At 61.0% G+C, this 12,616-nt stretch overlaps 1 protein-coding gene across 1 annotated transcript; it reads left to right on the top strand.

The window, feature by feature from the left end:
• The first annotated feature begins 2,774 nt into the window (after positions 1-2,774).
• On the top strand, positions 2,775-12,235 carry SCAMP5 (secretory carrier membrane protein 5). The gene is made up of 7 exons (XM_064517597.1): positions 2,775-2,973; positions 5,240-5,311; positions 5,582-5,710; positions 7,299-7,455; positions 8,807-8,908; positions 9,282-9,399; positions 10,023-12,235. The coding sequence occupies exons 2-7, from the start codon at positions 5,305-5,307 to the stop codon at positions 10,215-10,217; spliced, it is 708 nt and encodes a 235-aa protein (XP_064373667.1). The 5' UTR covers positions 2,775-2,973; positions 5,240-5,304; the 3' UTR covers positions 10,218-12,235.
• The last annotated feature ends 381 nt before the right edge of the window (positions 12,236-12,616 follow it).

Here is a 12,616-nt window from a genome sequence, read left to right as displayed (position 1 = left end):
GGAGGAAAGTCCCTCTGCTTCCCAGCAGCTGCTTCCTGAGCCTGCTCTGCACAACTTCTGCTGTGGGACTCCTCCCTCGCAGACCTTCTGTGGCAGATAAAGTACAATGTTGTAGCAAAGCCTGGGGCCAGACCTCCCACAATGGGAGGGTGAAATAAAGCCTGTTTCAGGCCTTCATCAGCCCAGGGCCCCTTGTAATGATGCTGAGGATGCAGGGTGCTGCCTGTGGAGTCATCACATAGATGGGGCTTGGGCTGGTTTGGGATGTCTTGTGCCCCCTTTGGGAACTGACAGTGCTGTCTCTGTCCTGTCCCACCTGTGTGAGTTGCTCTTGTCACTGCCCTGCCCAGGTGTCCTCTGGTTCCTGCCCCATCCTTCAGCTGGTGCCACTGCCTCTTAACAGCTCCTGTCTGTGCTCTGTCCTCTGCTTTGGCCTGGGGGTGGTCTGCCCCTCGTTGTTGGCAGCCCCTTGTTTTGTGAGTGTCCTCCAGAGCTGCAGGCTGTGGTGCTGGGATCCAGGTGAGCTGCTGATCCAGGGGCTGTTGCCACCCTGACAGCCCTGCTGCTGCTGGAGGCCCTTGGGGTGCCTCTTCCCCCCCTGCTACTCACACCAGTCCCCTGATCCAGTTACACATCTCTGCAAGTCTATCCCGGAGCTTAGCTGCCCTGAGTGTTGGGGGGATCCCAAACTCTTCTTTGGGTCCCCCTGCCTCTCCTAAAGAGATGCCCTGCACGGCTCTCTACCGAGGCCCCAGCGGTGCTGAGTGGAGCAAGGGGACCGATTTGCACGCCTTGCTCGCAGGGATGAACGTAACCTTTTCCCCATGCTGTGGTGCTCTTGGCTCCCAGCTAGGTCGCTCCCCCCTTGACCCCTTTTTGCAGGGTTGCTGCCTAAGCAGTGCTCCCCACGGCCCTTGGTGGTTCCTACTAAGTGCAGTGCTTTGCGCTTCCCCTTGTTTTATTGCCTGCTATTTTTTCCAGACCATTTCTCCAATTTGTCAAGGTCCTGTTGAATGCTAACCTATTCCTGCAAACTGCCGTTGCCCCAGCTGGGCATCACTGGCAAATGTAATCAGCTTATCCTCTGCCCTTCATCCAAGCCGTTAGCGAGCGCACGGAGCAGCACGGCTGCGAGGCAGACGGCTGGGGAACCCACGCGGCGTGTCCATCCGCCCGGCGGGCTGAGGGGGCCGCCAGCTTCGCGCCAGCCCAGGGCGGCGGGTGACTTTCTGCTCACACGAGGAAGGAATATGGGGTTTCGGACACCCCAGCGTGCAGCCCCATGGCTGTGCAGCCGGCCTGACAGATGGGAAAAGTGACGGCACCATGGCTCCTCCATGGGCTCCGGGAGCAGGGCTGGGGCCGGTGCTGGCCCCGGGGAGAAGTGCTGCCTGGGGAATCGCCAGCGCGCTTGCTGCAGCACCGCACTTGTCTTAGCCTGTTTTCTCGTTAAAATACTGGCTTCCTTGACCTTGCTTGCTTGAGATAAAAACAGCCTGCTTCCTGCAAACACAGACTGCTGCGGCGGCCTCTCAGCCGGGAGTGCAGCCCTCAGATCGTGCCCGTCTCTGCCCTTTGCGTGGTGCCTGTGCACCAAGCAGGCAGGGCCAGTGGTTTCTGCGTGGGAGCACAGCACAGAGGTGCCAGGCGCTGTGCGTTTCCCAGGGAAGCATGGTGCAGAGCCGCCCGGGAATGTGTGTGTGTGTGCGCGCTGCTGCCGGCTGCCTGAGCAGCTCCACTGTGCTTGGTTAAAGGTGGCTTAAAAAATAGTAATACTCACAAAATGTTGCAGAAGTCCACAGAGGTGGTGGGACAGGTGTCAAAGGGAGCTGATGGCAGGTCAGTACGAGTGTGCATGGAGGGGCCCCCGAATCCAGTCCTGCCAGGGGGACCAGCAGGCTCCCAAGTGCCTGCTGCATGCAGGCAGCTGCCCTGACCCAGCCCAGGCTGCCTGCTGGGCACCCTGCCCCAGCCGGGTGCTGCTCCTGCTGGAGCCGACCCACAGGGAGCTCCTGGGCCCTGGATGGGAGGGAGCCCATCCTGCTGCGCCACTGCCCCGGAAAGAGCCCCGTGTGCCCAGTAGAGGGTCTCCACAACCCATATGGAGCCTGTCCCATAGAGGGTCTCCTTGACCCATGTGGAGCTCAACACACCAGTGCTCCATGTAGGATCTCCCTGCCCCACAGAGGGTCTCCCTGACCCATGTGGAGCTCACACTCCTGCTCTCCATGGAGGGTCTCCCTGCCCCACAGAGGGCCTCCCTGACCCTTATGGAGCTCCCCCTCCTGCTCCCCCTGGAGGGTCTCCCCGACCCCTATGGAGCTCCCACTCCTGCTCCCCATGGAGGGTCTCCCTGCCCCATAGAGGGCCTCCCCGACCCATGTGGAGCTCCCACTCCTGCTCCCCATGGAGGGTCTTCCCCAACCCTATGGAGCTCCCACTCCTGCTCCCCGTGGAGGGTCTCCCTGAACCATGTGTAGCTCACACTCCTGCTCCCCCGGAGGGTCTCCCTGCCCCATAGAGGGTCTCCCCGACCCCTATGGAGCTCCCACTCCTGCTCCCCATGGAGGGTCTCCCCAACCCCTATGGAGCTCCCACTCCTGCTCCCCATGGAGGGTCTCCCCTGCCTCGCGTGGAGCCCCGCCCCAGCGCGAGGCCCCGCCCCCGCGGCGGGTGGCACCGCCCCGCGCCGCCGGCGGCAGCAGGACCCTGGACAGCGCCGCGCGGCGGCGGCGGCGGCGGCTCTCGCGAGAGCACGGCGCGGCCCATAGCGGCGGGCAGCGGCGCGGCGGCGCAGCCTCGCGAGAGCGCGGCCGCTGCGGCAGGAGCAGCGGGCGGCGGCAGGGCCGGGCCCCCACCGAGGCGCGAGCCGAGCCGGGGCCGCCGGCGCGGGCAGGGCGCTGCGGGGCCCCGCGCCCGCCGCGCTGCGCTGCGCTGCGCTGCGCTGAACTGAGCTGAACTGCGCTGCGCACGGTGAGTGCCGCCGGCGCGGGCGCCTGCCACGAGCGCTCCCCCCCCCCCAAAACCCGGGCTGCGCGTGCAAGGGGGGGCTCCTGGGATGTGTGCGCGTGCAAGGAGGGGGCTGCACCCCCCCATCCGTGGGGGGGTTGTGTGCGTGTGCAAGGAGGGGGCTGCACCCCCCCATCCGTGGGGGGGTTGTGTGTGTGCAAGGAGGGGGCTGCACCCCCCCATCCGTGGGGGGGTTGTGTGCGTGTGCAAGGAGGGGGCTGCACCCCCCATCCGTGGGGGGGTTGTGTGTGTGCAAGGAGGGGGCTGCACCCCCCATCCGTGGGGGGGTTGTGTGTGTGCAAGGAGGGGTCTGCACCCCCCATCCGTGGGGGGGTTGTGTGTGTGCAAGGAGGGGTCTGCACCCCCCCCATCCGTGGGGGGGTTGTGTGTGTGTGCAAGGAGGGGTCTGCACCCCCCATCCGTGGGGGGGTTGTGTGTGTGTGCAAGGAGGGGGCTGCACCCCCCATCCGTGGGGGGGTTGTGTGCGCGTGCAAGGAGGGGTCTGCACCCCCCCATCCGTGGGGGGGTTGTGTGTGTGCAAGGAGGGGTCTGCACCCCCCCCATCCGTGGGGGGGTTGTGTGTGTGTGCAAGGAGGGGTCTGCACCCCCCATCCGTGGGGGGGTTGTGTGTGTGTGCAAGGAGGGGGCTGCACCCCCCATCCGTGGGGGGGTTGTGTGCGCGTGCAAGGAGGGGTCTGCACCCCCCCATCCGTGGGGGGGTTGTGTGTGTGCAAGGAGGGGGCTGCACCCCCCCATCCGTGGGGGGGTTGTGTGTGTGTGCAAGGAGGGGTCTGCACCCCCCATCCGTGGGGGGGTTGCATGCGTGCAAGGAGGGGTCTGCACCCCCCATCCGTGGGGGGGTTGCATGCGTGCAAGGAGGGGGTCTGCACCCCCCTCCCTCCGTGGGGGTGCATGCAAGGAGGGGGTCTGCACCCCCCCGTGGGGGGTTGCACTCCCCCTTCGTTGTGGGGGGGCATGTGTGTAAGGAGGGGTCTGCACCCCCTTCCGTGGGGGGTTGCACCCCCCCCTTACTCTGTGGGTGGTTGCACGCATGCAAGGAGGGGGGCTGTGAAGCCATGGGAAACAAATTCGTCGCGGAGGCCGCGGGTGGCGTGGCGCTTTTGTGCCCTGGAGCGTCCCTGGGCGCAGTGTCGCCGCTCGGCGGGCTGGGGGCTGCGCTCGCGTGGGAGAAACGTCGGCCGGGCGGCCGCTCTCGTCTGCAGGCCCGCGCGGGAGCACGGTGCCGTCTGTGCGCCGAAATTCAGACCCGCGGAGGCTGCACGGGGTGCCGAGGTACCCGAGCGAGGTCAGGCCGCCGCTCAGGTGACTCGCTGCTGGCAATCACCGATGGTTAATTTTCGGCTGGTTTCCCTCGTCCCTTCCAGCCTGGGTTTTGGCCTGGGCTTGCGGAGGATGCGGTGTCACCTTGCTGGGGGCTGTGCCACCGCCGTGGCTGCAAAGCCCTCGCGCAAGCCCCGGGCTGGGGCGGCGGTGCCGGCGCTGGGTTTCCCCGCTGCGAAGCCGGCTTGCTCGTGGGCGCGCTCGGCACCGTGCTGTGCCGCCCCGGGAGCTCGGCAGCGGCGCCCCGGGATGGGGGGACGCGGGTCCCTCGAGGAGGAGGAGGAGTGCGCGGCTAAGCCGGTGCCCTGCCCCACGTCGCTGAATCTTCTTTTAATCTCCCAGCTCCAGCCAGCGCTTTAACTAGCACATAAGCTTCGGGCCTTAGTGGCCCGGATTTATTGCGTGGCGAGGCAGGTGTTGAGGGTAAGCCCGTGTGGGTAAATACCGTAGGAGAGAGCGTCCGCATAAAGAAAGCAAACTGCCTTATTATAGCGCTGTCCTTGAGTTATTTTGGAGCAGCAGAGGAAGGTGAAGGTTGTCTTTGCAGGGAGGTTTCGCGACGGGAGCGGAGGAGCCGGGATGCGCCGCACACTCCGGAGCAGGGAGCCGGCGCTTTGCTGGCGCGGGGGAGAAGCTGGCTCCCGCCTGGGCTTGGGAGGATCCGCGCTGCCGCCTGGGCAGTGCCGGCTGCGATGGGGATCGCCCAAAAACGCGACGGGGATCGCCGGGGTGGTGGGCGGACGCTCCTGCCTTCTAGGGCCCGGGGAGAGAGCACTTTCCTTCCTGGTGACGGCCGCACTCGGCCTGCCGCCGCCTCCGCGAGCGCCCTCCCGCAGGGCTTCTCTCTCCGCTCCCTTCACGTTGCTGCTCTCCTCTCGTTTCCCTCCAGCTTTGGCGGAGATCTGCGGTTTCCCTACCTTTGCCGTGGGCCGGAGAGGCTGAGAGCGCGCCGGCATGGCAGGTACGGCGGTCGCCGGCTGGGCCTGGGGAAGGCCGGGGGCTCTGCTGACCGTAACCCAGCTAGTCCTTGGGGGGACATGTCCCAGCTTGGCCACGTGGGCAGGATTTGCCTTGCTGTACGGCTGTGGGTGGGCTGCTGGTGGCAGGGGAAATCCTCATTTTCTATTTAAAACCAGGCAATTTAGGAGGTTGAATAAGCTTAACTAGAAAGACTCTGCATTTGTCTTCAGTGCTGTGCGGTGATCAACGCTGATGAAGCTTTTCATTACAGAAAAAGTGAACAACTTCCCTCCGCTCCCGAGGTTCATCCCTCTGAAGCCATGTTTCTACCAGGACTTCGACGCGGAGATCCCACCGCAGCACCGCACCATGGCCAAGCGGCTCTACTACCTCTGGATGCGTGAGTCGGTGGGCCCGGGTGGGCGGGCGCCGGCGGGTCGCGTCCGCCTGTCCAGCCCTTCCGCAGGGAAGGACGGGGTTTTGGCTGGACACATGGATCTGGCTGCCCTGCTCGGGCCTGGCCCTCTGCCCGGGCGGCTCCCGCGCTGGGGAGGGATGTCCCTGCCGTGTCGGGAGCGGGGCGAGGGGGCGCGTGCGGCTTGGCACAGGCTGTGCTCTGCCGCAGGGCAGCTCTGATGGGACCCAGCAGCCAGCTCCTCCGCAGGGAAGCCTCAGGCCACCTCCCTGGGGCCGAATTAGGGGCTTCTGTGTAGCCAGAGGACCTTTCCCGCAGCTTGGCTCCCGAATTTGCTGCCTACAAGCAGGGCTGGGGCCGCTCGGGTTGTCTGTGTGCAGGGATAGGGGCAAGAGTGGCTGTGCGCCGGCACGGCGCCCTTGGAGCCGGCTGCGTGCTTCGGTGGCGTGGGCAGGGCAAGCCGGCACCGTCTGTGCTCGGCAGAACCTGGTTCCCTTCTTGGGCGGCTTCCCTGGACTTTGGGTTGCCACTGGGCAACGATACGCTCCCTTCCCGGGAGTGGCCCGTGCCCTGGGGGCAGGTCGCGAGGAGCCGAGCTGAGCTGGCACCGGAGGGACGGGGCGCTTGCACTGCCGCTAGCGCTCGGCACGGCGCCGCGCAGCACCCTGCTCTCACCGGGGTCCCTTGGGGGCTGCATCCATCAGGAAGGGGACCCTAGGGTGACTGCCCTCTTCATGTCACGAGGGTTCCTGCAGCTGCTTTTTATAAAAGGAAAAACTTCCCCGAGCCTCAGGGAAGCACAATGTTTTTATCTGGGGCGTTAAACTCCCTCGCCGCCCTGCTCTGGCTGTTCTTCCTGAGCTCAGTTTAACGGAGGTCGGTTCTCGCGCCGGGCTCGCTGATGGCACGAGCCCCGGCTCTGAGCTGGCTGCTCCCTAACTGCTCTCGGGATGCTCTCCAAGTGAGCTCTGTCCCTGGAGCTCCTCTTGGGGTGATTTTCTCCCAGCTCCCCCACAAAGCATCACCCAGCCAGACGCCAACGCGGACGGTGTGAAAGGCCCCCTTGGTGTCCGCGGGGCTTTGCGAAGCAGCGAGCCCTGTCGCCTTCCCCAACTGAGCTCCCTTTCTTGCGCGGCGGAGAGCTGCAGCTGGCCGCTCTCTTACGGCGGCGGTGGGAGGGGTTGGGTTCTCATCAGAATAATGAATCATTCTTAAAACTCGGAGGCGTCAGAATGCAGATGAGCCTTCCCGGCTTTGTCCTGTGTGTGCTCAGCCACGTCCCGTCCCGTGGCAATAGCCCTTGTGTGCTTAACCGCGCGGAGGCGGGAGAAAGAGCGGAGCTCCCCGCTGAACCGGCCAGGCAGGGTTTGACCACAGCTCTCAAAAACCCTCGGATGGCGTTAGCTGGCCCCGGAAGGGAAGCGTGTGCTTTCAGCAAAGCCGGAGCTGGAGGCAAGTGCCAAAGCTCCGCATGGACGTCCCTGGCTCCGGGGGCCGGCGCTGCCGCAGGGGCTCTCTCGCCGCACTGACTTCCCTGTGCTCCTCTGCTCCCTCTGTGTGTGTGTGTTTGCAGTGAACAGCATCACCTTGGCGGTGAATCTCGTGGGCTGCCTCGCATGGCTCATTGGAGGCGGCGGAGCTGTTAATTTTGGACTGGCAATTCTCTGGCTCATTCTCTTTACGCCCTGCTCCTATGTCTGCTGGTTTAGACCTATTTACAAAGCTTTCAAGTAAGTGTTCACAGCTGAGCCCGGCTTTTCACAGTCTTTTTTTCCTTCCAGTTGGTGCTTAGCTTGGGGCGTTGCCTGGACATTTGGGGAATTTCTGCTCTTTCTGTCTGGCCTTTTAGCTTTACTGTCTAACCTTCACAGTAGGGGTGTTCAGGACTCCCAGACAGCCCAAACCGCAGCCATGCAGCGTGCAGACAGTCGCCCGCCCTGGTGTCCGGCTCGGCGCAGCATCGCAGGGCTGGGAGGACGGGGAGGCCTATGGGCGTGCGTTGTGCGCTCGGCTGGGCGCTGTGCAAAGCAACAGCGCAAGGGAGGGAAGCCGCCCAGCTCTCTTCCTGCCCCAGGCAACAGGTAGCTGCACAAAATTGAAAAACCTCTATATTCTGCAGCAAAAACACAGATTTTTCCCCTTCCCTACTGCCCATCCCTGAGGCCTCTTTTATACTTTTTCATAAGTCCCTGGGGTATTTGTATTGATTATACATGCTGCTGAGATCAATCGTTCCTCACTGCCGCGTCGTGTAAATTGGTCTGCCTGTGGCCCTCTGCGCAGTGACCCCCCGGGAGGAAGGCACAGACCCCTGCGAACCACGAGCAGGATGCTAAACCCATCACGCAAGATGGGTTCGAGTCACTGCTCCGCCACGACGTTGCTGAGCGGGAAGCGCTCTTTGCCTGCCCTTGGTCTGAGTTTTACCAGATCTGCAAAACTGAGGGTATAGTTCTTCCCCGTGCGGGAAGGCTGAGCGTGAGGGTAGGACCGTGCGAGCCGAGAGCCCTGGGGTTTGCCGCTCGCGTCTGAACGCAGACACCCCCTCGGCTGTCCCGCTGCCCTGGCCGAGCCCTGGGAAGGGTCTGGTTGAGTGCTCTGGCTTGGCGCGTCTGGGTGCCTTGACTTGGCCCCAAAGAAACGTCAGTGGGAGGCCCACCTTAAAGGCGTCTTAAATTTAAGCTGTGTTTGGCACAGCTCACGCTCACAGAGATGCTTGCCATGGCTCTGCTGGCGTACGGCAGCCCGTCCAAGCACGGGGATGTGACTGCAAAGCTATGTCCCTGGGAGAGCAGATGCCTGATGGTTTTCCCAGCTGCCCTTTCTCCACCTTGAGCCTCTCACATTTTCTCCTTTCTGCTTGGTGTTGCTCTGGTGCCTGCTGTCTGCAGGAAGCTACTATTCTCGCTGACCTATCGCACCCCTGTTCTCAGTCACTAAACCTCGTCCGGGGGAACAAAACACAGCCTCTTCTGTGATAAAAGGGTCCAGGATGGGAGCCCACAGTGGCAAGAGCATCTGCCTTCCCTAGGAGTGCAGCAGGGATGGAGACCTAGGAGGTGACTGAGCCCTCTCTTGCAGGACAGACAGCTCCTTCAGCTTCATGGCCTTCTTCTTCACCTTCATGGCCCAGCTGGTGATCAGCATTATCCAGGCAGTGGGAATCCCTGGCTGGGGTGTCTGGTAAGGAGGGAGCCGCTCTCGTGTTGGGTGCCAAGACAGTCACCGTTGCTGTGCTTGCTGTCGGAGGACAGGGTTCAGCGGGGGTGTGGGGGAGATGCCAGCATCATGGTTGCATGGCCTGCTTGGGGCCTCCCCGGGGTAGCGCTGGGAGCGCGCAAGGGAGGCGTTTGTGCCTTGTGGGGGAAGCCCAGCAATGTGGAGGAAAGCAATGGGAGTGAGCTGGCTCGTGCTGCTTGATCATCGGTGCTTCAGTGGCTTCCACCTGGGGGAAGAAGGTCTCAGGAGCTGGGAGGCTTGAGGGACAGGGATGTTGGCAGGCTGCAACGCCAGGGCCAGCGGGACGGTGCTTCATCGCTGCTTGATCTCGTTGCAGTGGCTGGATTGCAGCAATTTCCTTCTTTGGGACCAACGTGGGGTCAGCCGTGGTGATGCTGATCCCCACCGTCTTGTTCACAGGGATGGCGGTCTTCTCCTTCATCGCTCTCACGATGGTACGACTGCGGCTTGGCGGGGAGGGGGGACGGGGGGGCTGGAGTGGCGGGGGGACAACTATAGTGTCTGTAGGCCAGGTGCCCTGGTGGTACCATGTCCTTCCCCAGCTCAGTTAAACTCCCAGTTTGCCATTTCCACCACTCCCACTACACTTTGAGCAGGTCTGGAGTGGCTTTGTCCAGCTCAGAGTGCAAGATCTAGGACAGGGCCCCAGCCTTGGTGCTTGGGCCCCCTTTGGCCATGACAGGCTCTGGGGCGAAGGCAGCTGGACAAGCAGAGCTGAGCCCAGGCTCCCTGGTCGTAGCCGCCGCTCGGAGGTCGTCCCCTCGGCGAAGGGAGCGGGGTTCGGGGGCAGAGGTGGGCAGGGCAGGGACAGAGCTGCGCTCGCCCTGCGGGGACGAGCCGGCGGGACTTCCTCTGCGCTAAGCGGCCCGTTTTGTGGGGACGCGCACCCCTGCTCTCAGGGTCCCGTTCGGCTTGAGGGAGTCCCAGCCGCTACCCCGGAGCTCAGCGGGAGCCGGAGTTGCTCAGCGCCTCCCGGCATCGGGTGCGCGGGGAAGAGGAGAGGGGTGGGATCATGCTCCTTTTCAGACAGGTTTCCCTCCTTTTCCAACCGCTCCAGGTGCATAAATTTTACCGGGGGAGCGGCGGGAGCTTCAGCAAGGCGCAGGAGGAGTGGACCACGGGCGCCTGGAAGAACCCCCACGTGCAGCAGGCAGCGCAGAGCGCGGCGGCGGGGGCCGCGCAGGGGGCCATGATGCAGCACGAGACGCAGTACTCGGCCACCCCCAACTACACCTACTCCAACGAGATGTGAGCAGCCGGACCTTGTCCTCGGGCGCCGCAGCGGGGGGGAAGGGAGGAGGAGGAAGACGGCTGAGCCGAGTCTCTGCAGCTGTTTCGGAAAGGCAGAGTGTACCATAACGGATGATTCTTTCCTCTGTTCTCTGTAATAACATTTTTTTTCCTTTTTTTTCTTTGCTGTCTTCAGCTCTTTTTTTCCTCTATTTTATTTTTTTTCATTTTGAAGAGGCTGTGAGTTGACCTGCAGGACTCTTGTTGTGCGTGGTAGTAGGTGTATGTTCGTGTGTTTTCTTTTCCCTGTGAAATAGTGTATGGTGGTGGTTTTTAAATTACTGTAGTGATAGGTGTATGTTAGAAGTACATCAGCCAAAAGCCCCCCCCCCAAAAAGGAAAGATAAAAATAGCAACCAGCACCCATCTCTGTTCTTGTGAAAAGAGCTGAACTACAGATTTTATTTTTTTCCTCCTCTTTCAGTCGGTGGTGTCCAGCCATTTGCCACTGTCTCTCCCCAGGGCAAACAGTCCTGGGAATTCTCCTCTTCTTTTGCTTTTTAACTAGCAGGTGGCTGGCTGATTTAGTGTTTAAAAATAAACAAATAAGATAACTCAATCCTGCTGTTGATATGCTGGAAGCTGAGAGATTCCTAATCTACCCCCTGGCTCAGGATCTACAACTTCTCTCAGTACGTGGTGTTGTAAATGAGTAGTTTACACTTTTGCCATGGAAAACCAGTATTAGTGTGTGATTGTGACCAAGAGCCACAGTGCACTCTGTGTGTGTGTGCGTGCGTGTGTGTTTATGTTGGAGTGAGGACCATTTTCCCTGTAAAACTGGCCCATTTGAGATTCTGCATCCTGAGTCTGTTTTTTAAAGGATTCTATTTAGAAAAGTGACTAAAATTGGCGGAGTGTTTCTCAGAGGACCTATTCTTGGGCAAGGCTGCAGGTCCAATCTTGCCACCCCATATGCAAGCACATAAAAGCAGTCTCACTGACTGACTAAACAGGGTGACCAAGATTTGGCCCTGTTACCTTTTGAAGCATGCACTAATTTAGGGCCCTTTAGGGAACCTCCAGGCTAAAAGACGATGGTGGCAATAATTCCTTCTCTCTTGCAACTTCTAAAAAGGTCAGTGGAGCTTGGCTATGTAACTCCGCTAGCCTGCCTTGCCCGTAAGAGAGGTCCCAGCTCCTTCGGCCCTGAAACCCTGCCCGCTCAGCGGAGGTCGAGCTCCAAGGAAGTGTCTTGCACATTAGCAGGAGGCAGGTGAGCTCATGCTGCCCCGTCTTGGGGGAGATTCAGGGAAGGGGAAAGGTGGCCGGCAGATCCTGGAAAAGACTTGGATTCATAAGTGGAGCTAGTGGACTTCACAGGGCAGGAGTAGGAAATGCTCCTTCTCAGAGATGCTTTTCATACTCTAATTGCACTTTAAATAGAGCGGTCAGATTTTTCTCTAACTCATGGAAAAGCAGCCCTAGTACAGGCTGATCTGGCCCCTTTGCTCAAATTTCTCTCGCCCCACAAGTTTCGCTTGCCGCAGGCAGACGCTCGCCCTATGGGTTACCAGCTCAGTGTGCCACAGCCTGGCTGTAATCTTTCCCCCAGCCTCGCCAGCGAGAGCTTTGCAAGTCGCCAACCTCTTGACCCCCATCCCTCTAGCTGCTTAATGATGCTTGTATGTGAAATTCATCCCCAAGAATCATGCCAAAAAGGAATTTATTTTTTTCCAGCAAAGCACACCAAGAATAGTTTCCTCTTAAGGGGACCACTTCAGTCATCCTGCAGTAGCCGGTTGTCTCTTGACAAGACTAAAATGCAGCTAATGATAGAGATGCCTCGGTGTGTGTGTATGTGTATATATATATATGTATAAAACGTAAAGAGAAAACTAATCCTTTGCTGAGCCTATTATGTACTTATTCAGGTTTAAATATTGTGCAATTCATTTATAGCTAGCCTAAAACTTACTATGCCAAATCATGTGCTCTGTCATCCCATGTGTGAGAAATGCTGAATTAACAGTAACTTCACTTTTTTGCGTTTATAGTAAGTTATAAATGATAACTGTAACGAGCTATAACTAATAGACATCGCTTCAGCCTCTAACCACCCTCTCCGGTGCGTCTCCTACACGCGCGAGCGTGACTGCTCCCCGGCGAAACGCATCGCCGTGCTGCTTCCCCACGGAAGCCGGGCCGGGCGCAGCGGCTGCGATCAGACCGCGGCCGCGCAGCGCCTGGGCTGCCCCCGCTGTTGTCCCGGTGCGAGCTGCCGAGGCCTGCGGATGCCCACTGCGGGGCGGCTCCGTTCTGCGTCGGCGCGGGAGGCGGCTCCGGGCCGGAGCGTGCCCCAAGCGTTGCCGGGTCAGGGACCTCCGCCGCTCTCGCCCCTTCCCCGGTGGGTTTGCGCGC

The sequence above is a fragment of the Dromaius novaehollandiae genome, chromosome 10 (assembly GCF_036370855.1).
Source record: "Dromaius novaehollandiae isolate bDroNov1 chromosome 10, bDroNov1.hap1, whole genome shotgun sequence".
Lineage (NCBI taxonomy): Eukaryota > Metazoa > Chordata > Aves > Casuariiformes > Dromaiidae > Dromaius > Dromaius novaehollandiae.
Note: the sequence above shows the minus strand (reverse complement) of the source record. Positions and strands in the feature narration are given on the sequence as shown.